Below are 25,446 nucleotides of genomic sequence, written 5' to 3' on the forward strand. Positions count from 1 at the left end.
AGGTCAGCTGACCCCAGAAGGACGGTAAATATTCTAAGAAGAAGGGGAGAAAGGGTATGTTGGACATGGTAGACAACATGAAAAGTTTAAGAAACAGCCAGCTGGGTGGCACAGTGGAGAGAGCTCCGGGCAGGCGTGGAGTTAGGAAGACTTGTCTTGAGTTTGAACCCAGCCTCAGACACTACCTGTGTGACTCTGGGCAAGTCAGTTCACCCTGTTTGCCTCAGTTTCCCCATCTGTAAAATGAGCTAAAGAAGGAAATGGCAAACTGCTCCAGTGTCTCTGCCAAGAAAATCCCAAATGAGGTCACAGTCAGACAACAAAAAGTGGCTAAAGAATAAACCACATTTCCAGAATGCTTTCAAGTTTACATTGGACTTTACATGTGTTATCTCATGTGGTCCTCACAACAACCCAGCCAGACGGGTGCTATTTTTATCTCTACTTTACATATGAGGAAATTGAAGCTGAAAGAGTAAGTGGTCTCACAGGGTCACATCGCTAATGGGTGTCTCAGGGAGGATTTGAACTTAGTCAAGTTGTCTATTCACTCTGCCACCAAGATAGACTGAGGACTGAGGCTGAGGAGCGGGTGAAGGGTCCAACTCCTGGATGAGCCAAGAAGGGGGAAGACCAGGACACAAGTGGAGGGACCGGACTTAGTGAGAAGGGCTGCACCTTTGTAGAGATTGGGGCAAAGGAGAAGGCAGCAGAGGATGATGATGTGATAATGGGGTATGGGAATGAAGGAAGAGGGGACTCAGGAGTGACAGCCCTTATTTTCTTGGCCAAGTATTTGGCCCCATCTTGGGTGAGGAGAGGCTTTAGGTGAGAAGACAAGGTTTGGGGCAGCCACTGTGGGGAACAGGATACCCAGTAAATCAGTGAAGAGTCAATGGATTGTCTTGCAGCAGCCAGGTCTGAGTTCAGGTTAGATCACATAGACTTAGAGTGGGCTCAATGAGTCAGGTTATGTAGCTTCCTTCTGGAATGAGAAGTACCCCATGGATGGCAGAGAGGATAGATGGGAGGGATAAAAATAAAGCTGAGGAGGAGGAGGAGGAGGAGGAAGAGGAGGAGGAGGAGGAGAGCCAAAATTCATAAAATGTTTCACCTGGTCTCTCCCACCTCCATTCCCCCCCCCACCCCGCACTCAGCTATCAAAGTGGTCTTAGTAAGGCTCAGCTCTGGCCCTGTCACAGCCCTATTCACTAACTTCCTGGGGCTCTCTGTTGCCTCCAGGGTCAGATATAAAGCCTTCCATTTGGCTGTTAGGGCCCTTCCTGACCCCAGCCCATCCACACCTTTCCTCTTCCCACTTCATCTTGGTCCCAGCTATACTATGGACTTTCCTGCTACTCTTAGCAAACTACTCTGGGTCTCCTGACTTCACCCACCTCCCCTGGCTGTCCCCCATGCTTGCAGTACTCAACCTCCTGGCTTCCTTCAAGACTCAGTAAAATCCCTTTTCTCCAGGAAGCCCAGAGTGAAGAATGGACTTTCTTTGAGAACTTTGGGGAAGACATGAATAAAAGTCACCCAAGATAGATAGGAATTATGGGTTTCCATTTCCATCATGGTGGGGGTGAGGGAGGTGTGAGCACTTCCACATTATCAAGATCATGGTGCCAGCTTGTAGAACAGATGATTTACAAAGGGTTCCCCTAGGTATTTAGTCCCAAACCAGGGAGCATGAACCTGGCCTCCCGTGAAGTGGAGGCCCACCTGCCAGCCCAAGTCAAACATCTGATCCAGGCCAAAGGAGTCCTTTCTGGGCCCAGCCCAGGAGGCACCCAAGCACCCAAATGGGCCATTCAAGTGTGTGTGCCAGGGCAGGGGAACTCAAGAAGAAAGAGAGAAATGTTGCTACAATTATAATGTAGAGCTAAGCCACACAAATCTTCTTCAGCCTTAGACTCCAAATTACCAGTGAATGCAAATCATGCAATTTGCACAGAAATGTGGCATCAAAGCCAAGTCTTGCTAGAATTCAGATGTACGTCAATAATGAACAAAAAATGCCTTTAAACTGAGAAAATTTTTAAAAAAAATAATTATGGCATTTCTTTCTTTCTTTCTTTCTTTTTTTTTTTTTTGGAAAATTCACCTCTTAGGAGCCCTTAATAAGAAGAGACAAGCAGGAAATAAGCTGAGATTGTCAGCTTCCAGTTTAGGGTTAATTTTTTTTAAAGAAATGACTTAGGTAATCAGCCTCCATGATAATGATTTGTAATCTTTCAACAGTGAGCGTGATGATAAACCACCAAAGCTGATTTCCTGACATAGAGAACAAGTACAAGTACAAGTGGTACAAGTGCCAACAGGCACCTTTCAGGCCTCCTTAATGGGAAGTCTGGACAGTCCAGTCATTGTGATTTAATCTGATAAAATGCCTTTTTCAGTGTCATTTTAATGTAAATGACCTAGCTGGGAGTTTTAAAACCATAGGTTCCCCAAGCATATTTTTACCCCAGGCACTGATAATAAGAATGTTAGGAATAATTGAGTTCTTGTCTAATTACATAAAGGCTAATTTAGAAAGTCATTTATTTAGAGAGTTTCTAGCATAGCAAATCCATCCAAAATGACACACGAGAGAAAGTAATTAAAAATTAAAGTTGAAATCAAACTCAGGAAGGCGAGAGTGAAGCGCCTTTAGACTGCTCTGATTAGCTGGGGGGCAGGACAGGGAAGGCAAAGTGAGGGACCTTCATCGGTTTTCAAAGTTGCAGCTGTAGGAGGAAGAAGACAGAAAGTCAGTTTCGCCTGGAGCCAAGAGCCTTGTGACCTGAACCGTTTTTCTAGTCTTTCTAGTAAATGTGCCAAAAAACATAACTGACTAAGCCCACCCCAATGCCAAGGAATGAAAACAAATTTGAGACTTTTATACAATAGGGTGATGGCCCAGGAGTCACCTGGGAAGGGCAATGCCCTTCATGGAAGTGAGGTAGCAGCAAATCGCCCACTGATGCCACAACAGTGAAGAGTTATCCACAGAAAGTTCATTCTGATGCTTCATGGGGGGCAGGGTATGGGACCCCTGGATTTGTGAAGGCTAATGCAATCAGACTCAAGCTCTGGAAGGCAAGGAAGACTAGACTTGGAAGTGGAAAGACCTAGCATCAAATCCCACTTCAGACAGGCTCTAGTTGTGTGACCCTGGGAAAATCATTAGGACTTTCTAAACTGCTTCCTTAGCTGGAAAGTGAGCTGGATGCAATGGTTTCTGCTGTCCCTTCCAGATCTAAATCTATGACCTATGATCCGGGATCCTCCAGATCCTGACAAACAGGAAAAGTTTTGAGTTTAAGCTTGGTAATAGACCAACTCCAGCTTTCAAAGGACTAGCTTGGGCAGGAGAGGAGAGGCTCTCCCTGGTAATCCAGCTACCAGGTGAGAAAGTTCTTGATAGATTTCCTCAGTAAGACAAAGAAAATAGATGTCGTGGTTCTCAGTCCTGAGTGAGCCCTTTGGCCTCTAATCCACTGCTGGATTAGCGTACAGCATGAAAGGGAACAGTGGTCCACAAACATGAGTTTAACTGTGGGTCATCTAAATGTGTCGTCACTGCCCAGTGACTACCTAGTGGCCATATCACTGCCACAATTATGTTTAAGGAATTCATCTTATCAGTCCTGATATCTTCCCTATAAATGAAACCAGGCAATACAAGGAGTGCAGCCAAATGGAGAAATGACTCTTTGGTTCTTCTTAAAAAGTAGTTTTGAGGAATTAGCAGACAGTTTAGGCTCCATGCATAGTCAAAAAAACACCATTGGATGGGATCTGGGCCATCATTCCTCACAGAAGTCAGGGTGAGTGGAAGCAGGAGACCAGCTCAGGAGCCAGCCTAGTTTTACAGGAGATAATGTGGGGGAGGGGGGGAGAGGGAATTCTCCAAAGCACCAAATGTTAATGAGCCATAACCTTGGTGTGAGACAGAGAGCAGCCAAAGGGACCAAGGCAATCTCTAGCTTCACTGAGAGAGACATTGTTTTCAGCACCGAGGAGGTGAGAACCATTGTGGTCTGCCCTAGTCAGCCTACACTTGCAGGTTTGGTGTCGGAAGGACAGCCCCGCTCTGGAATGCTTCCAGAAGAAGGCAGCCAGGATGGAGAGGCTGTGCCAGCGCAGGAGGAGTAATTAGAGGAACTACGTGCATTTAGTGCCCCCACAGAGAAGTGTTTGAAGAAGGGATGTTGGGCAAAGGAGGGCTCAGACTCATTTTGTTTGACCCCAGAGGAAAAAACCAGGAATAAAAGGAATAAAGGTGAAAAAAAAACCCAATGTGGGTGGGGGGAACAACTTCCTATTGAGACCTATCCAAAAGTGGAAAGGGGCTGCCTCAGAAGGCATGGTGGGACAATGGAGTCAGGAAGATTTGAGCTCAAATTTGGCCTCAGACCCTTACTAGCTACACGACCTGGGGTGAGTCCCTTAGCTGCCATCTGCCTCAGTTTCTCAGTCTGTAAAGTGAGAATAACAACCGCATCTACCTGCCAGCCCTGCTTCGAGGATCACGTGAGCTAATGTTTATAAAGCCCTTAGCACAGTGCCCGTCACATGGTAGCCGTTCCGCAAATTTGCCAGGTATGTTAGAGAAGAGGATTCCTTCGGGTCTAGGATGGATTGGACGGCTAGCCACTCATAAGCCTGGCCACATCACTCAGTCTCTTCATTTGTAAACTAGAGGTGACAATGGCCCCAGCGGTGAGGATCCGATGAGATCATAGCCTTGAAATACTACTTAAATGTTAATAGTGTCATTCCCACCATTAAGATCTCTTCTAACTGTGTCCTTCTGTGGTTCTTTGATTCTAATAAGAGCTTCCAGGTTAAAGCCCCGTGTTCTGGAATAGCCGGATTTCAATGCAAAGGTGGGCTTGGGGAGAAAACAGCAACAAAGGACAAAGACCCTGCCAACAGGGATCATCTCCCCCTAGGAATGCTCTTCTTAAGGTGAAATCCTCACAAACCTGTCCGATTTTCATATAATAATGCTAATAATGATGGTGCTTTATAATTTGCAAAGGACCTTACAAAGAGCATCTCATGTGGTCCTCAGAACAACCTTAGGAGGTGAATACTGTTATTATCCCCATTTCACAGATGAGAAAGTGAGGCAGGCAGCAGTTAGGTGACCTGCCCAGGGTCACAAACCTATTAAATGGTCATGGCAGAATTTGAACTCAGATCTTCCCAACTCAAGTCCAGCACTCTATTCGCTGTACCACCTACCTGCCTTTATACTTTAGGAACCTAAGGGCCTGCACGGTCTTGGTTGTTCACCAGCATCCTCCTCATACTCTTGCTCCAGCCCTCCAGGGTGTGCTCTGCTCAGGGGCAGCAGGCAGCAGCACAAACACCTCTTCATTCCCCAGGGCTTATTTTAAGGCAGCCTATGATTGCATTAGTTTTCTCAGATCCCCTCTCACATTGTCTTATATCTTGGCTAATAAAGACAAGCTAAAGCAGGTTTTACAAATGGTGTCAGGAGAGCGAAGGCTCAGAATTTGGTCAGAGAAGACCAAAGACTAGCTGGATAGAAAGAGATGAGGAGTACAGGAAACACCCCATGCCTGGCAGAGGGGCAGGGTAGGCAGCAGTTAGGCGATCTGCCCTGTGGTGAGGGCCTTCCACCAGCCAACAGGCACTAGAGACCACTCTCTTGTCCACTTGGCAGTGCAGCCCAGAACGTCTTGGCTTTCCTTCATGGCAATTGCCCCCTTCAAAAGGTGGAGGAACCAGAGTGATTCTGTTCTGGATCTAATTCACAGCTGGGAAGGAAATCATGGAAACCCCGGAGAGAAGTGACCACTGCCTCCTTCCTAGGGCTTGGGATAGGCAAGGAGAGGAAATCTGGGCTAAGACTGACTCCCACCCCAGACTCGGGAGAGAAGATTTCAGAGTGTTTGGAGCAGAGATCCTTTGTTAATAGTAGTAAGTAGCGGCTCTAACCCTAACCCCACAACTACTCTGGGAGGTAGATGCTATTACTACAGATAAATAGACTGAGGCAGACAGTGGTGAAGTAACTCGGCCAGGTCACACAGCAAGGATGTGACCTTAGATCTTCCAGACCTCAGGTCCAGACCTCTCTCCACCACAGCCCCCAGGCGCCTCTCCACTTTGTCTTCTGAAATGCCTTGTGAAACCAGACAAATGTTTTTAAATGTAACAAATACAGGAGATGACGAAGGAAACTGATTATATTGAAATAAAGATGCGGGTTTTTCCCCATCCAGGCTCAAGGATGCCCTGAAATCCATCTACACAACCTCAGGGGGTTCCATGGAATCCAGTTTAAGAACCCCTCATTTAAGGGAAGTATAGACAGGTCCCAGGTGCTAAAATTCCAGGGGAAATTCCATCTATACCCATCTAGAGATGGGCTGAAGAGAACAAAGGAAAACTTCCAATGAGGAGGGAAAACAACCATAAATGCACTGTCCAGGCTGCAAGAAGCAACTTTTTTGGGTGACGCTGGCTTCAGCGCTACTCTTCCTGGTGCTCAGGGAGGAAGGGGAGGGTGGGAGAGGGGCTGGCACCTGGCCGCTTGGGCTGGACCAACTGGGAGGGGGAGGAGAGTACCCAGGACAGTGATGGATAAGTGCTGGGGAGGGGCTGGCGGAGGCTCCTCCCCCCTCAAGTCCCCCTCATGCTAAGTGGAGGTCTCAGACCTAGTCTGGGCTTGTGCCTCATCCTGCCCGGAGCCTTCCCATGGAGGGCCCCAGAGCTGAGAGGTACAAAATCAGGTCCAGCGCACTGAACCTGCCTCTCTTACTCCTGATTTCCCCTCCCTAGAGAAGGCAGCTGGCAGCAGGCCTGTCTTTGACTATCTTTGCTCCCTCTGAGTCCGTGGGGCTGAGCTGTTTGCTGGTGGTCTGTCTTGCTGAGGTCTGGAACAAAATTCTCAAACTCACCCAGAAGGGGGCTTTCTTCAATGATCCCTGGTCCCCCTCATGAGGGAGGGAGCAGGTAAAAATGCCACCTCTGGAAGAAGAGGGCCCAGGTTCAAACCTCACTTCTGACATTTGCCACCCATGGGACTGGGCAAAGCTCAGGCTCTATGCACTTCATCTGTTAAATGACGGGGCTAGACTGAGCTCCAGACTCCAACCAGAGCACCTGGACTTGATCACCATGGACTGGAAGTGGAGGCAGAAGCCATGGGATGATTCACTCAGGATCCCAGCACCCTCCTCCCATCGACTAGAAACAGCAAGGCTGGGCTAGGGGAGCATGACAACGGATGCCTATATCTTTCCTTCTGGGGCTTCTCCAGATGAGCCCCGAGACTGGCCGCACTGGTCAGGATTTGTGGCATTGGGGAGTGGAATGCCTCCATATCTTGGGGAGGGCTTCTGGGCCCTCCATCCTGCATGACTCACCCACGGACTGAAGTCTTTCATGGACCAGTGCAGGTAGGACTAGTGCAGCTGGGAGACACTGGCCCCTCAAAGAGGAAGCTTCAGTATATGCCCCTATTCATCCTCAGCAAGGCCAGGGACAGAACGAGAGCCTACAACTAGGGCAAGCCAAGGAAGGAGGATAGCCCCTAGAGGTTAGGTGTCAATCCTAGAGACTTTAGTCCTAAGAGGAATCAGAGCGCACACTCTTGCTGCCAAAGGATGATGGTGCATGCTCTATGGAGGGTCCTTGGGCACAAGCCCACACCAGGGCCTTTCTGGGCTCAGGCTCAAATGAAGGGGAGGGGGAAAGCAAAAGCACAAAAGCCAGGGATGGCAGGCTGAGGACAGGGGACAGAGGGGACAGTGAGTGGCCAGTCCACAGGGACCGGAACAGAGAAACCACTGAGACTGGAGAGTTTGGAGTAAAGGGGGAGGAGGGGACTCCAGGTTGGAGTCACTAGGGAAGGTGTCCCAGGTCCTGGCCCGGTCCAGCCTGAGTGCTCCCTGCCTCTCACCCAGTCCTCGTAACAAGGGTTTTAAGGTTTGGGATCAAGATCAGGCAGGATTGATGCTGCTCAGAAGGATGAGATTGAGATTGGAAGGCTCAGGACCTGGGTTCAAGGCCTGCTGCTTCCTCCCCATGCACCCTTTGTCCCAGGCCAATGTTCACACTCTCGCTCCTTTCACCTCCATCATCATTCAGACCCTTGGCTGGCAGCACCTGACTCTAAACACGAACGTCGTGTCTCTCACGAAAAATGCTTCCCCTCACATGATATCCAGGAACAAGGACAGCCCCAAGGGCACCTACCGTGGTCCTGAGGAGGATGACATCGGCTTCTCTCAAAGTACATGGGATACAGTTGGCCCACACGCTCCAGGCTGGGCGCCAGTAAAATACCAAGGGCAGGAGCCCACAGGAAAACACGTAGCCAGCAATGCAGAGGGTCTTCCGGCAGCCTTCAGTCTGATAGCCAAATATCTCCTGGAATACAACCAAAAAGGTCCCAGATGCAAGCTGCAATCAGTCCATTATTTGGCAATATTCTGTGGAGAAGAGAAAACTAACAGCTCACCTTCCTACAGCACCTCACCTACATTATCTCTATTATTCCCATTCTGCAGACGAGGACACTGAGGCTGAGAGAAATTCAGTGACTCTAAGGCCCCTCCATAGAACCATTCCAGCCCTTGAGGAGCTTCTAAGTGGATTGAGGAGAGCAGACTAGCACATGGAACCAGGAGATAGTACTGATCACATCTCGGTGCCTCTGTTTCCTTGTCTGTAAAATGAGAGGAATGACCCTGATCTTGGATCCAATAACACACCTGAATCCACCTGGCTTCTTTCACTCTCTGGAAGTTGTCCAGGGTGAGTTTTGTGCCCCTTGGATGAATGCTACAGTGACCCATACCCAAAGCCCTTCTTTCTCCTCATAGGGGCAGTTACCTCCTGAGCCAGTGGAGACGGTTGGCAGCCCAGGCTCCTCTAGAGACTGTCCCCCTCACTGGCTCATTGCCACGGGGGGGGGGGGGGGCGCTTTGCCAGCTCCTGGCTCTTCCCAGGTCAGGTTCAAGTTGTGCCCTGTGTTTGCCAAGTTGCTCCTGGTCCTGGTGCCCATTGGATGTGGTCGTGATTCTCCTTTTGCCCCTTCTAATGTTCTCAGCCATTCTCATTCAGTCCCATTCCCCTGAGAGCAGCCAACTCTCTGCACTCCCAGCTTCCTTTGCCCAGTTCTGTGTTTTCCTCAGTCTCAGCCATTCTGCTGCAACAGCTTCCCAGGCTCTCTCCTCCCTCCAACCATCCTTAGCTATTTTCTTTCTAAAAAACAACTCCTCAAAGCTGCCTTACATCAAGACTTACAGAGCATGGTATTGGTGGGTCTCCTGCCCCTCTATGGCAGAGGCTCCCCAGGCCTCCCTCACCTTCCTCAGGGGGGTGGCACCACTGTTCCCCATGCCTGGAAGGCTCTCTCTTACCTCGACATTCTGGCTGCCATCTAGACTCACCTTTCCCTGCTAAGAGCCCATCCCCCCCGCTCACGTTTTCCCTTGGAGGCTGTCTTCCATTGACACTATGTGTCTAGATGTATCTTGTACATATCTCCATATTTTTGGCACATTGTCTCCCTCCCTCCCTCCATTCATTAGAATGGGGTCTTTGACAGTAAGGACCGTTCTTTGTAGCCCCAGTACTTGGCAAGTTGTAAGCACTTAATAAATGCATGTTGATTGACTCACTAATGGAGTATAAATGGGCCAACAGACTGATGGACTAGGCTGGCCCTCTGAGGTCAGGCTCAAAGCCCTCCATCTTGGCAGGACCTGGCCAAGCTTCGGCTCTTGTGGGACGGTCTTTGAGAGCCTGAGATCAACTCAGCCACATGGCAAATACAAGGAGGGTTAGAGAAGATGTAGAGAGCCGCAAGAATACAAGAGTCTTAAACACTCAGCCAGCTACCTGATCCTCCTCTTCCCTTGCCCCCTGCCCCCAACATAATATGGAGATGACCTGGGAGGCACAGAAAAGAGAGTGCTGGGCCTGGAATCCAGAGGACCTCAGTTCAGATCTGGTCTTAGACTCCTAAGCTAGCTGTGTGATGCCACATAAGTCACCTAACCTTTGTCAGCCTCAGTTTCTACACCCGTCAAATGAGTGAGGTAACAGCCCCTGCCTCCCAGGATTGTTGTAAGAATAAAATGAAATGATATTTGTAAAGCCCTTAGCACAATGCCTGGTATGTACTAGGTGCTTAATAAAGGTTGATTTCTTTCCACCCTTGGCCACAAGGTTGATACCAGAAGAGCTCCAGCTAGCTGCCAAGTCAAGCTGGGAAGACTTCAAGCAGCGGCTCATGGACAGACTGGGCACCTGCTGCCAGGGGACCTACCTGGCACATTCAGAAAGGCTCGTCCCAGAAGGTTGGGCATCCCAAAGTGACGAACAAGCACTGAAAACATTGACTGAGGGGAGGAGGTTGTGATCTGGGTGAGTGGGGAGGATGTACCTCACCCTGAAATGCTGGATGTTTCAAGGGTTTTCCAAAAACTTGGCACTGCCCACGTTACTCGGCCCCATCCTGCACAACCTAGAGCAAATGCTTGGAGAATCTCTGAGAGGGCTGCCCCCTTTGCTCCCTGTATTCTCAGCCTTTCCTGGAATTTGGGGCGGATGCCAGGGATGCTGGTGGGCAGCAGCGTCTGCGAGGCCAACTGTTGGGTGTGGAGCAGGGATCAGAAATGGGGCACACGCTGTGATAGCATGGGAAGCTCCCTGCAGGGCGAGGGGAGAGAGAGAGTGTGGAATTAAATAGAATTGACTCCCAAGGACCCTCACAGGATATCCAGGGTGTCCCAAAAAGTCTTGATGCAGTTGGAAGCTTTAAGTGCCTAACTAATAACAATAATAGGTAACCAAATGGAGCTTTGATAGCAGAAAAGCACATGCAGACTTTGGGGATGCCCTGAGCGATCGCGGAGCTTAGAACGAAATGTTTCCCTGTCAGCAGCACCAGGAGGAAGGCAGTCCAAGTCAGGAACCAGCTCCATGGACCGCCAGGCCCCGTCTCATGCCGGGGCTGAGGAGACCATCACCACTATCACTTTGGCCACTTGTCGACTGACTGCTCAAGTGAGTTTGTTCCCTAGACCTCACTTGTGTTACTATAGTGAAGGGGGGAAGGAAACAAGAATCTGTTAAGCACCTACTGTGCGCCGGGTGTTGTGCTAAGAGCTTTACAAATATTTCATTCAATCCTTACAACAGCCCTGTGAAGTAGATGCTAATATTATTATGATTTTGCAGTTGAGGAAATGGAGGCAGGCAGAGCTTAAGTGACTTGCCCAGGGCCACTCAGCTCTGAGACCAGATTTGAGCTCAGCACTTCCTGATTCCAGACCCAGTGCTCTATCCTTTGAACCACCTAGCTGCCTCTAAGTGAGACGACTCTTCCTGCTTTTTGTCTCAGAAAAAGGATGGCAAAACCACATGACTCAAAGTGGACGAGTCCCCCAGCTAGCCACCGAAGGGATCATGGCACCTTCTGGTTGCTTACTGTTCTGTCTCATTATTTTTTTTTAATTGTGAATAGATGACTATGTCAGATGAGGAGCTAATTATGAAGCGTACAGGTTGAATTTACAGGTTATAGGAACACTTTACTTGAAACAGTTAATCTGCTACATTACAGGAACGCATAAGCATTACTATGCTACATAGCAATTATTCAGAAATTAGATAAAATCCTGACTCTTGCATTTTATTGGTAACTCATTCCAGGAACCAGTTCATTTAAATCGAAGAACCAGAGGAGTGAAGCACAGTAGAGTGCTTGGCATACAGTAGGAGCTTAATAAATATGTGTTTCCTGACTGATGGTGTTGAGAAAACGCCAGACCACTTAGCCAGAGAGAAGAAATAAATGAAGGGTTTGGTAAGAAGGCCCCAAGTCTGGCATCAAGACATAATATAGTAGTTATGAGAAGTTCAATTATCCAGGCACCTGCTAGAATTCTCTCCCTCTTCCTCTCTCTCTCTCTCTCTATCTATCTATCTGTCTGTTTGTCTGTCTCTATCTTTCTCTGTCTCTGTCGGTCTGTCTGTCTGTCTCACTCTGTGTGTCTCTCTGTCTCTGTCTCTATCTGTCTGTCTGCCTCTATCTATCTTTCTCTGTCTCTGTCTGTCTGCCTGTCTGTCTCTCTGTGTCTGCCTGTCTCTGGCTCTGTCTCTCTCTCTTTGTCTCTGTCTCTGTCTCTCTTTCTCTTTCTGTCTTTTTCTCTGTCTCTCTTTGTGTGTGTCTCTCTCTGTTTCTGTCTGTCTGTCTGTCTCCCTCTCTTTCTCTCTCTGTCTCTGTCTGCCTCTCTCTGGGTCTGTTTGTCTCTCTGTCTCTGTCTCTCTGTGTCTCTCTGTCTGTCTCTGTCTCTCTCTCCCCTTCCTCCCCAGGCAGAGAATATAATAATTTCCAACTTGCCTTAATGATCATTTCATCCCTCTGAGAGAAATGATTGTTCCTTTCGTATGTTAATAACCAATTATTGAATTAGGACTGCAGGGTTTTACACTTCCTCATCCAGAAATCAACCATCGCAAGAAATCTTAGCCAAGACTTATCCAACGAGGAAGGCTAAGATCTAATCAAAGACAGTAAGGAAATTCCAAGTTTAGGCCAATGGCTGGATTCCTGCTCCTGACGTTTGCTTAGACAGGTCTGGGAAAATGTGGATTCTCCCTTCTGCCAGACTGGTGATATGGATATTGATAAGGCTCTGACCAAAAGGGGATGCTCATTGTCACCTGCCCCGAGACCCTCATCGAGCTAAGCCACCTCCCATGGTAATATTCATCCTCTCATTACTTGTTAACCAATTACAGTTGATTTCCACCCTCAGGTGTACCCTCTTTTCAAAAGACTTGATAAATATTGAAGGTTCTACAGACTCTGTCTGTGTTCACCAAGGGGAAAAATGAGCCTATTTTGTTGACTGCTTTCTAGATGTAGTTAATAAAACTGATTATAATTTGCTCAGAATCTCTGCCTCTTGGACATTTTCAACCACTCCAACTCAAAAGGTGGAGGAACCAGCAAGAGTCCATGACGTTCTGGACCTGAACCTGATCACCAAGGAAGAACAGATCACAGATCACAGTCAAAAAACATTTAAGTACCTACTATGGGCCAAGAGTGTGCCAAGGGCTAGCGATACATAGAAAAGCAAAAGCGCAGTCCCCCTCGCTCCCCACCTCAAGGCGCTCATGGTTCAGTGGGGCATCACTGGGATGGAAATAATGGGACCATATGGGGCATGTGTGCCTAAGACTTTCTCACAGAGAAAATGAAAGCCAAGCGTAGTCTGGCGAGAAGATGTGATTTGGGGAAAGAAAATGTCAAATGGCTTAGAAAAAGCCTACATAGGATTTAAGGGCTTCAGATCCTGGAGGAAAAGTCAGCCTGGAGGAGCAGGAAGCTGTCATGAAGGAAATTCCGAAGAGATGACAGAAATGAGTGGTTGAGGAAGAAAAGAGGAGTATCTCAAGGCGTCAATGGATGCCAGGGTTGGTTTTCTAAAAGACGCACACAGAAGGTACAAAGCCAGGGGCCGGGGGATGGCCATAAGGATGAGGACAACTGCTCAAGGTGGGGGAGGGGGGAAAGGTGACAACCAAGGACAGACAGACGGGCCTATTGTTCTCTTTCGTTGCCTCTGTCTCCTCTGCCAGGGAGAAATATCTTTGGATTGGACAGGAGACGACCAAAATGGATGGTGAGACATTGACACCCAAGAGAAGGAGGGAGCTGCTAAGACAGAAGACTGGGCTAACTTGGCAGTTTGATGTGACCCATCTCAGGTGAAGCAAATCCCCAGGTATTGAAAGAAATGGCTGATAGAATTTCCCTGCCAGGGCTATCTGAAAGAGAACGGAGGAGATGCCCAAGGACTAGGAGAGAAGAAAACACAGCTAAGACACACACACATACACACACAATATATACACACAAATACATACACACATACACATAGACACATACACATGTACACACACATACACACATATACACACACGCACACATATACATACACACACATACACATACACATTCACACATACACATGTATATACACATAATACACATACACACGATACGCATGTGCGTACGCATACACATTCACACATATGCACATATATACACATGCATGCACATATGCACATGTACATTCACACATATACACCCACGTGCACACACATACACACGCACATACACACACACACACGAACATACACACACACACACACACACACACACACACACACACACACGGCATTTTACAGTTTGAAAAGAGCTTCCCGTCTCATCTGATCCTCACACCGCCCCTTGAGGCAGGTGCTGTTATTACCCCATTTTTCAAGGGAGGAGACTGAGGCAGCGTGCAGTTACCAGACACAACTCGTAAGTGTCTAAGGCAAGATTCAAACTCGGGTCTTCTTGCCTCCACATTCCAGGCTCTATCCACTGCTCCACCCAGTTGCCAAGAGACAATGTGCCCATTTCCAAAAAAGGGGAAGAAAGTAGAGGCTGGCTTCCACACCTGGCTCTGACATTGAAGAACTGTGTGACCTTGAGCAGGTCCCTTAACTGGTCTGAGCCTCAACTTCCCCCCTGTAAAATGGGTTAATAGCACCGAACTCTGTTGGGTTCTTGTAAGAGCCAAATTAAAGAAGTTACCTCCTTAAACACCACAGAAATGGGGGCAAGTGGACAGGTGTGTGCTGGCAATGAGGGTGGGCCCCTGACCCTATCACATGCTACTCTCCCTGGTGCTCAGCAGGGCCCAAGCACATAGCAGGCCCGTAACAAACAGCCACCAAACTGATCTTCCTAAAGCATAGACCTGACACGCCGTCCCCTACTCCACAAACTTCAGTGGCTCCCTAGTGCCCCCAGGATCCAGCTCCTCTTCACCGGCCCCACTCTCCACTTTCCCATGATGCACTCTTCGTTGCAGACATACTGTGTGACATCCCACCACTCCCTCTCCCCTCTGTAGACCAGGCTTTCCTCAGGCCCAGAATGATCCCTCTCCTTGGCTCCCCATTCAGGCCCAGCTCAAATGGCACCTCCTACCTAGGATCATTCTCACCTGGGCTCTTTAGGTTCAAGATGAAGCCTGAGACTGCTTTAACAACACCCAAGTTCATCACCCCAAGGCTTCCCTTCCAGAGGGGAAGGACCAGGCAGCAGGAGCTGCTGGGGGCTGGTGGAGATCACAAGCCTGCCCGTTGTGATAACAAATCCATGCTACGTCCGTGGACATAGTGGTCTGCAGGTGGCAGATATGTCGATGATAGGTCGATGATCCTGGGTGTTTATAGGGCCGAAACTCCCTTCTCCCTAGAGTCAGGCTGCAGAAACTCAACCAGTCACACAAGTCTGGGCCCTCTGCAAGTGTGGTGTGGTAACTCTTGCCCTCTGGATATCCAGCCATCTTCAGGCTGGCTCTGGCATGTTAAAGCTAAGACAAGTCAGCCTCCCCAGCTCACAGATACCATATTTTGGCAGGTGCCTGGCACTGCCTCAATTGTCAATCACAAGACACCCCCCTTGGCTGATGACTGGGCAGATTGGATACCCTGATAAAGTCTCACTTCCTTTAACTGGCTTCCTCTGGGTTGAAACCAAAAAGTAAGTCAGAAAACAATCAAGGACAGCTCCACCCAGGTGACAATTAAGTGTGAATGGGAGACAGTGGTTTCTGTAGCTAGTATCCTGGTCCCTGGGCTTGACAAGGCAGAAGGTTAGAGCTCACTTAACTTAGGTCTCACACCCAGCTCTGGACAACACATCTGACCAGACTATGAAGGGAGCTTGCAAAAGGGAACAGCCGAGTCACCATAGGCCAATGCCACCATGCCAGGCCCTGCTCTCCTTGGCAGAAATGCCCAAGTCCAAGGTCTGAGGCAGAGGCTGGCAAACCAATGACGGTGTGAGTCCCATTGGCAGGAAGAAGCCTGGCACCGGTGCAGAGCATCAAAGGGCAGTAGCCTGTCTGCCAGTTCCCTCAGCTCCATGCCCTCTCCTCACCCCTCTGTTATTGATTCATCGGGAAATGTGGCAGGACTTCATGTGGGGTGTCCCCCCAGGGTTGGGGAGCAGACACTGGAGTTTAGACGGGCTTGGAAAAGGAGAAGGAGAAGCTCAGGGCTGTGCCCCAGGCTTCCCAGAGGGAATGAGGAGAGAAGCTTGGAATGTGGTGCTGAACTTGGTAGCTCTGGGCAGACCCCCTGAGCACAGGACTTGAATGTGAAGGGAATAAGAAAGGTTGACTGCCAATGAAGCTCAGCAAGACTCTGCAGGGGGCTGGTTGGATCACAGCTTTCCCCCTCTTGTCCTTGGCACTGAGCGAGAGACCTTGCACTGGAATTCAAGAACATCTCTTAAATAAGGGGTGACTCCACTTCTTCCTCACTCCCTTCCTCCTTCCCTGCCTTCTTTCCTTTCTTCCTCCCTCCCTTCCTCCCTTCCTTCCTTCTCTCCTGTATCCTTTCCCTCTTTTCCTCCCTCCCTTTCCCCCTTGCTTCTTTTCCTCTGTTCTTTCTTCTTTCTTTCCTTTCTTCATTCCTTCCTGCTTCCTTTTCCCCCTTCCTTTCCTTCCCTTTCCTCCTTCCTTCCTTTTCTTCTTTCCTCCCTTCCCTCCTGCCTCTTTTCCCTCCTTTCCTACTTCCTTCCTTCTTTTCCTCTTTTCTTCTTTCTAGCCTTCCTTTCTTCCTTCCTTCTTTCCTTCCTGCTTCCTTTTCCCCTCCTTTTCCTCCTTCCTTTTCTTCTTTCCTCCCTTCTTCCCTCCCTCCTTCCTCCCTCCTTCCCCCGTCCTGTCTTCATCCCGTCTCCCCTTTCCTCCCTCCCGTTTATCCTTACTTGCTTATTTTATTCCTCGAATCCTTCTTCTCTTTCTTCCTTTTTTCCTTCTTGCTTCCTTTTCCCCTTCCTTTCCCTCCCTTTTCTCCTTCCTTCCTTTTCTTCTTTCCTCCATTCTTTCCTGCCTCCTTTCCTTCCTTTCCTCCCTCTCTTTCCTTCTTCCTTCTTATCTAGTTTTTGTTCTTCCTCCCTTCCCTCCTGCTTCCTTTCCCCCATTTCTCTCTCCTTTTCTTCCTTCTTTTCTTCTTTTATCCTTTCCTTCTTCCTTTTCCTCTGCCTTTCCTTCTTTTCTTTCTTCCTTCCCTTCATTGGTTATGATTTTTAACAAGTGCCTACTTTAGACTGACAAGCTCAGTTGGGAATCACAGACCCACTCTCTGCTCCCCAGGAGCTCATCACCTCCTTGGGAAAAGGAGAGGGGCAGACATGGAGAGGACCCACAGAAGCTGAGGAAGAATCTCATGCTGAGTGGAATCCTTTATATTCTAAGCAGGAAAAGGGTTTGAAGAAGGAGGATCAGGCATGAGGGAGGGTGGAATGAGCAAGAAACCTTCCCGGAACAGCAGTCAGGCCCTGAGCAGGCGGGGGTGGGGGGGAGGGCAGGCAGGGGCAGAGTTCTAACCCAAAAGTCCCTTTCCCCAGGCTAAAACCAGCAGCACCAGCAGCTCCCTACAGACCAGAGGGTCTGATGATGGTGAGAGGCTGGCACCCATGGCACAGTCCAATCATTTACACGGCTGCACCAAGAGGGAGGTGGCCCATCCCTGCCAGATGTGGCCAGGGCTAGGGGAGATGAGGGCCTTCGGTATGGGTGGCATGGGCACTAGACCCTGGTGAGTAGCAGCCCAGGGCTCACACGGCTCACTTCAAGGCACAGGAATAGCGATTTATTTAGCCTGTCCTAGAGGTGATAGGGAGTCACTGAAGCTTTCTGAAGAGGGGAGTGACGTGGTAGGTCTCACCTGGCAGGGGAAGATGGACTGGAAAGGGGAGGGAGTAAAGGCAAGGAGATCAGTTAGGAGACTCCTACACCAGGCTGGCTGACATTGGCCTCTGGGAATGGCCTTTGTCATCCCACCCAAGTTACCATTCTGGGCGTAATACCAGCAGGTGAAGCAGCAGAAAAAGCATCCTACCTATCGTCCCTAGGTCCTCCCCAAGGACTAGCAGCTAGCGAGAAACCAGCGCAGGATTTGAACCTGACTCTTCCTGACTTCAGGTCCAATATTAATGCTGACAACAGCCCGAATTCACATCATCTCATCTGATCCTCACAGCGCTCACAGAGGTAGGTACTCCCTTACCCCCATTCTAGAGATGAGGAAACTGAGGCAGAATGAGGCTCAGTGGATTGTCCAGGGTGGGACACAGGTGGTGGGATCTTGACTCAGGTGCTTCTGACCTGAAGCCCAACCATCTGCCCCCACTCCCACGCCCACCTAGCAGTCTCTAAGGCTAATTTTAGAAGTGGGGGGGTGGAACAATTATCTCATGCATTTTCCCCATTGAGTGACTATATAGGCACACCACAGGGTCTCTTTTGGAGTGAGCGGTTCCACCATGAGTGGCCATGGACTGGACTTGAATGACAAAGACCAGGGTTTGAGGCTTGCTTCTAACACTTCCTAGCTGTTCCCAGAGTCTCAGCTTCCCCATCTGTAAGATGGGAGAAGTGATACCCCAAGCCCTGTCCTCATGTCTGGCCGTCACCAGAGTCTTGCAGACTTTCCATCCCTACAGAAATCAGAGCTGTCGCTACTGCTAGGATGTCACTATCTACGTTTTCTGGGGGAGAGGGAGACAAGCCATCAGGGGTGGTGGGGCTGTCCCAGTTCAATCAACACCAGCCCCAAGCCTTTGAGTCTGAGGGCGCGTTGAGCCCAGGTGCCGGGATCATCTTCCAGCTTGGCTGTGGTGCAACCAGCCAGACTGGGTGCTGCTGACCCTCTCTTTGCCAAAACATCTATAGCTCAGAGGGTTTAAGTGTTCAGCACCAGAGACCAGAGGCATTCCTTGGAGCAGCCACAAAGACACAAAGAAGGCCCGCCTGTGCTGCTGATCAAAGGCTCGTCAACCTTAGGACACACGGGGAGGCAAGTGTCTTTACCAGAGGCTTGGTCAGTTTCTCAAAGGGTCACTTCTGAGGCCTCTTTTGGGGGGCACAGACCCTCCAATTGTGGCTTTACTTTCCCAGGAAAGTCCTTTCACCTGTGGGTGGTGGGGAAATAGCATGTTCTAAGCTCCCTGTCAGGCCCTCCCTCCCACACTTCTGCTTCAAGTGGACTCTCTGGGCTTTCAGAAAATCACTGAATCAGAAAGCTGGCAGGGGCTTGGAGAACACACCTGGTGACAAGGCACTTGGATGGACAGTCCCACATAGCTCCTGGCCTGCAGACTCCCACTCGACTGCCTTCCAAAGAAAGTCCAGTGGTAAACAGCCCATGCCCTGCGGCCCCCAATCTGATCAGGCTGTTCCGTGAAGATGGAGCTGCAGGCTCTGTTTGTGCCCCGACCCCCACAGCTGGCACCTCTCCCTGCATGCCACGCCAGCAGGGGGGAGGCTTCCTGCTCTGCCGGCCCTTCCCTTCATGAGGAACTCACCTGAGCTCAGGAGCTCAAGGATTTTTTAAAAATTCTCCATAAACAAAAATGACCTTCACTTGGGCTCATCATGCTCTGATGCTTTCTCTTCCCTGGACCATAGGACTTAGGGCAGAAAAGCCAAAGGTATAAACATATATGAGGTGACTTAGGGCTAGCCAGCTGCTGAGAAGCTTGAGAAGTGAGGAAATGGAGTCTGAGATTAGCCTTGAGAATGAGCAACAGGTCCAGAAACAAGGCTCCAATATGCATGGCCAAGGGACAGCGTGTTCGCTGGGGGTGAGGGTGGGGTCCTGCCCTCCTCCCCATTCCCACAGCTTCAGGGCCCTGGCCCTGGCCCAACAGCTCCAGCCCCACTGGGTGGCCAGGCCCCAAGCATACAAGCAAGGGTCTGTTAGCATCTCGGGTCTACCCAGCTTGTTGGCACCTGCCAGACCTTGCCCTTGGCTTCTGTGGCCTAGAAGGACCCTCCAGGGCCTCCTCCATGCCAGGAAATGGCCCTGCATGAGTGCCTGAAAGGAAGCTTTTCACAACCCTGAGTGTACATGTGGCTCATTAGCTAGGGAAGGCAGCCCCTGTTTTAAGATGGGAAATCTGCTACCAGAAAGGCCCTTCCACAACATCCCCTACTTCACGCCCACCCCAGTGAAACTCTAGCCCATTTTGTCTGGATTGATCTGAGCAAGTAACGCCTCTTTCTCAGGCAACTTTTCATTTCTCCCCAAAATGCCAAACTGCGGGTTAGCTGGGGCCTGCAGACAAACAAGTCAGGATGCCCTGTGAGACAGGAGATGCAGTGATAGGGTCCCCTTGACCAGAAATCTGGCAATAAAGGAAACATCGGGCCAGGGGCTGAGAAGACAGTGAGCCTGGGGTGGGGGGCACTGGGAGACCTGCAGCCCCTGGTCCTGGCTCAGAACAAAGGTGGAGAAGGAAATCAATTCTGCAGCCCATGGCCTGGCTGACTGGGGTCAGGGCATGTCTGTCTCAGCATCTCGGTGTCCTTATATGTGAGATGAAGAGGCTGGACCAGGACTTCTTAATCTCTGATCCATGAACCACAGATTTCATGAAATCCGTGAAGGTGGGAGAGAAGAAATTACATTTTTATTATCTCTAAGTTCTAACTGAAACTTACGTCTCCTTTGACGGGGACAGGACCAGCCCCTGCCTTACAAGATTGTCCTGAGGACTAAATGATAGAATATTTCTACAGCGTCTGCATATAGTAAGCACCTAATAAATGCTTGTTTCCTTCTTTTCTTCCAGGCTTTTTGTCTGTCTTACCATCTCCTATCCCCTGCCTGCCCTTCTATTCATCTGACTGAAAGAAAAGTCCTAGATAAGATGAGATGATTCACAGGGTCCCTGGCAGGATGTTCATTATTATTGTGAAGTCATGCTGGTGTCCAACCTTTTGTTATTTGTTTTGGTCCAGATGGGTGATATCACCCATTTAAGGATCTCTCAGTGTAGTAACACCTGCCCCTGTTGCAGGTGAAGTGATTCACCCAGGGCCACGCTGTCGGCATGCGCTGCCCAGGTCTATGTGGGTCCAAGACCTGCCTTCCCTGTCACATCAGGCTTCCTCTCATCCATAACTGACAAGAGTCAAAGGTGTGGAGGTGTTACTTTAAGACCAAGTCTTTGGGAAATGAAAACGTGTGTCCTCAATTGGATTTTATTTTTTTTAAAGGAATAAGAGGTTAAAAGATGAAGGAGCAAGATGGTCACAATCTACTTGTTTTACTGGGATTTGAGTATAATTATCAAATAAATAAATGGAGAATAAAAACAGACCTTACAAATCCTCTCATTCCACAGACAAGGAACCTAAGGACTGAGTGATTCAAAGCCACAAAGGAATTTTGAGGTAGTGTAGTAAAACTTGTTCTCCTGATAGGGAAACAGACTCAGAGACACCGAAGGCTGTAAGAGAAGGTAGTGAGGGACGGAGCTGAGATGCCAACCCGGGAAATGTAGTGTACGCATCATGAAAAGACAAGATGTTGGGAATCCCAGACCTGGGTGTGAATCCCAGGTGCGCTTCAGTGTCACCTGTGGAACCTTGGACGGGGCCTCAGTTTCAGCATCTGTAAAACGAGCGCTGGCTCTGAGATCCCTTCCAGCTCTACATTCACGATCCCAGGTCCCTCTGACACTCAGTCCTATTTCCATTCTCCTCGAGTGGCCCGGGGCAGAGCAGGCTGGAAACCAAATGTCTTAGGGACACTTGCTACAAGGAGGAGGCAGTGTCTTTTTCTCACCTGCCATTAAGGGAGGGAAGTGAAGCCTTCCCCAGGAGAAGGATCACTCAGCCCTTGGGTCAGCCTCCTCATCAGCATGGCCTCCTCTGCAGAATCCCCCTGGGAGTCCCTTCCTTCTGAGACTACCTCCCATCCACTCTGTCTGTCTCTTGTAGGGCCGTGCTTGTTAGCTGGAGGTCCCCCATTAGCCTGGGAGCTCTTTGGGGGCAGGCACTGCCTTTGCCTTTCTTTGTATCCCTGGGCTTAGCCCAATGCCTGGCCCACAGTAGGTGCTTAATCAATGCTTGTTGATAGACTGCGTAGAGTAGGGCTTCTTCCCTTCCTCATTCCCCCCCCCCCCTTGCTTCTCCCCGACCCTGCCTGTGCTCATTCCCCTGTTTGACACATCTAGTGCCACATTACCCTTGGAGGCCTTCCTCGTGCTTTCTGGGTACCTGTTTTGTAAACTCTTGGGCTGGCAGCATTCTCCGAAACCCTGAGAAGGGAGTAAAGGTCCTTCCTGCCCCTGCCCTCCTGACTGGAGCTCAGGCTGCCTGGGGAAAGATGCCTGGTGAGGCTAAGCCTGGGTGGTGCCACGGAGGGCACTGGCCCTGTTGGTAAAGAGGATTAAACCAAGCGAACCATCAGGTTTGGGAGCCACCTGGGGGAGGCCCCAGTGCATGAGATCACCAGGATCCTGGGGGTGGCATTTACATGTTGGGCCAAGGCATCTTTTCTTATTTCCTTCGAAGGAAGAATTTATTTATAATTCAGTAGCACGGAGCTTTATGTAAAAAACAACACAAAAACAAAAAGTATGTGTGAAGGGGTACTGGGAGCATCCTCAGGCAAATTGAGCCAGGGAGACTCCAGTCTGACTTAGAAACATGTTTGTTAGGTCCAAGAGGAGAGGTCACCAGCAGCACGGAGAATGACTTTTCTCCAAAGGATTTTAAGTGTTTGGCAAACAAGGTAACAGGCTCAGAGAACTAGCAGGCCTCCCCTGGACTCCTAACCTAAAGCTGCCCCTCCCCCTTTGGCAGAGGTGGGGGATGGTGGGTGTGGAACAGTACCTAGAATGCTGGACATGTTAGTTTGGACAGAATGGTTCTCCCTCTTCTTCATCCTAGGGGTATGAGGAGAGGAAGTGTCGGCAACACAAAACCAAATACAAATTTTTCTTATTTAAGAGAAAAACAGCTCTCTTCATTCCATCCTGGGCCAGAGTGGTTTCCTCAGCTCCTTCTTATGGCACTTCAACTCAATCAACATGCCTGGGTGGCTTTTCAAGGGAGTTGCTGGGCCATGTGCAGGGCAGGAGCTCTGCTCAGAAGCCACAGCCAGAGCTTAGACTATTCAGCTGGGACTGATCAGAGTTGTCGCTGAAGGGGAGGGGGAATGAGGAGAATGCTCATCTTTACAGAAGAGCAACGTGGCCCCAGGCAGAACAGGGATCTGGGAGATGCCCTGTCTATATGGGACCAGGCCGCTGGAGCGTCTGTCAAGCACAGTGACATCGTTCCTGCCTGGGTCACCAAAGCCTTCCTTGTCATGGGGACTGCTGGGAGGGCCAGCCAAATCCAACAGCCTTGAGGTCTTGCCTTTCCTGAGCTCCAGAAGAATGGGATGGATGGATATGCTAAGACTAAGGGTCCTGGAGGGGGGCCGCCCTGGCTCTCCCCGCCCAGAGTCAAAGAAGAAAGCAGATGGACCCGAGCTGAGGCAGGGCAGAGGGAGGTAGTGGAGAGCTGCTGGCTTTGGGCCAGAGCATCTGGGTTTGAATCTTGCCTCTGACACTGAATCTTATCCATAAGTTCATGATTCTTTCTGTCAACAGTGTTTATTTTCAGAGGCAGTGTCTCTAGAATTTGCTGACTCCCTTATTGGCAATGTCTATACATGTAAAACATTATACATGTAAAATATTATACGCATAGATTCTATTATGCTATTATACAGGGTGTCCATAAAGTCTGTGTGCAATTTAAAAGTTACAACTATTTTAAATTGCACAGGGACTTTATGGACACCCTGTATTAATTTATTTGTTTGTCTTCATGCCCAGGGCCTCACTTTCCCTGTCCACACAATGAGAGTTGGAGGAGATGACCCCAGAGGGCCTGGCCAACTCTAGATCTAGAAACACTCCTGGCCTCAGTCTCCCCATCTATAAAATCAGAGGGTTAGACTAGCTAGCCTCTGAGGTCCCTTCCAGCTTTCCATCTTTGAGCTTATGGATTCTAGACACACAAACCGAGAGATCAGACAAAGCCTAAAAGACGAAGATGAGCAGGAATGTGAGAATGAAACCCAAAGAAAGGGGAAAGGGAGTGAAGACCAGAGAGAGAACAGGAGACTGGCCTCCTTCCCCTATGAGCCAAGGCCAACCGGGACCCTGTGAGCGTGTGTCAGGGAGACCCCTGGACTAGGGGCCAGGGGCCAGAGGCTCATCCCCATCTCCTCTGCTTTGACAGCAGAAAGAAGGGAATCCATTCCTGAAGGCCCAAAAATGTTGTTGCTATAGGAGCAGGTAAGCAGATTAGACTCGAAAGACCAGTTTAAGCACTCACAAAGAATTTAATCATCAGGCTGGTGCAATTGCCCAAGAAGACTTCCCAAATGTTCCTGGGTTCGTTCTGTTCTCTGGACAGGGAGCCAGTGCAGTCTCCAGGACTGGGATCCCCTCAGGACCTGTCATCAGGATCCCAGCGAAGGGCAAGGAGGGGCTGGCCCCAGCCCCCAACCAGGACCCTCTTCTGGGGCTGGTAGTGAGAAGATTCAGGCTGGGCATGGAAAATCAACATTGGGTCTGCTAGTGGAGCCCACTTTTGATTTTTTTACACAGAATAAAAGTCCCAGGCAAGACGGGGAGGGGGAAGTGAACCCTCAAGACCCTGCCTCTGAAAGAATCCTTCCCAACAGACAAGAACTAGAAATTTTTGGATGAGCTCCAAGGATCCACAAAGGCATCCTGTCTGCTTCTCCTTGCTCACCTCCTAGGAGAGTGATAAAAGCCCCATTACCGGCTGCCTTCTCCTGGGAGAGCTCAATGTTCCTTCCTCTGGCATCTCCTGGAGTCTAGGGTGACCTGCGTGGCCCAGGCCAGGACTTGTAGCAATTCTCAGAAGCTCATGGGGGACGTGGGGGGGGGGCTTCTCCCTCCTTTCTGTCCCCCTAAGACAAGCCTTCATGCCTCCCCCTAAGCTCTGAGCCCATTGAGTCTGCCCTCGGGGCTGCTCCTATGACAGCCTCCAAGTGGCCAACACCAAATCCAAGATGAGGGAAGGGGTCGGGCAGGACTTACCGTCTCGTTCTCCTCTCCTTTGTTGAGCACGGCATGGTGGCCCTTCCCATACTTCTCCCCCATGAAAGAATGCTGGGCTTTGCCTCCTTTGCCTTCTGGGGAAGCTCTGCTGTCAGGACAGACTCATGGAGGGCTGCCTGGCACTCTGTGCAGCTGAAATGGTTAATGACCTGAGACCAAGTTCAAGGCTCTTTCTGAACACACACACACACACACACACACACATACACAAATACACACACACACACACACACACACACACTCACTCACAGCTCTTCCTCTCCTGAACTGAAATGCTGAAGCCTAGGCTCCTCCCCCAAGTCACCCTCTGCTGGAAGGACCTGCTGCTCCTACCTGGCCTGGGGCTCCCCAGCTCTCCTCCAGCCTCGGGCCTGCCCAGCAGGAGGCTTCTTTTAGGCAAATGCCACCGCTCCAATGCCAGGCAGATCGAGGCTGCCAGGCCAAAACAATGA

The 25,446-nt window shown here is 49.8% G+C and overlaps 1 protein-coding gene across 1 annotated transcript in view; it reads right to left on the reverse strand.

Annotated features, from left to right (window-relative positions):
* Nucleotides 1-25,036, reverse strand: part of ATP13A4 (ATPase 13A4) — an 84,759-nt gene extending 59,723 nt beyond the window's left edge. Inside the window, exons 1-2 of the mRNA XM_036755953.1 lie at nucleotides 24,974-25,036; nucleotides 8,224-8,397 (exon numbers count right to left, since the gene is read on the reverse strand). Coding sequence (XP_036611848.1) covers nucleotides 8,224-8,397; nucleotides 24,974-25,036 — 237 coding nt within the window. The remainder of the gene's footprint in view (nucleotides 1-8,223; nucleotides 8,398-24,973) is intronic.
* Between the last annotated feature and the right edge of the window lie 410 nt (nucleotides 25,037-25,446).

This window comes from Trichosurus vulpecula, chromosome 4 (assembly GCF_011100635.1).
Source record: "Trichosurus vulpecula isolate mTriVul1 chromosome 4, mTriVul1.pri, whole genome shotgun sequence".
Taxonomy (NCBI): domain Eukaryota; kingdom Metazoa; phylum Chordata; class Mammalia; order Diprotodontia; family Phalangeridae; genus Trichosurus; species Trichosurus vulpecula.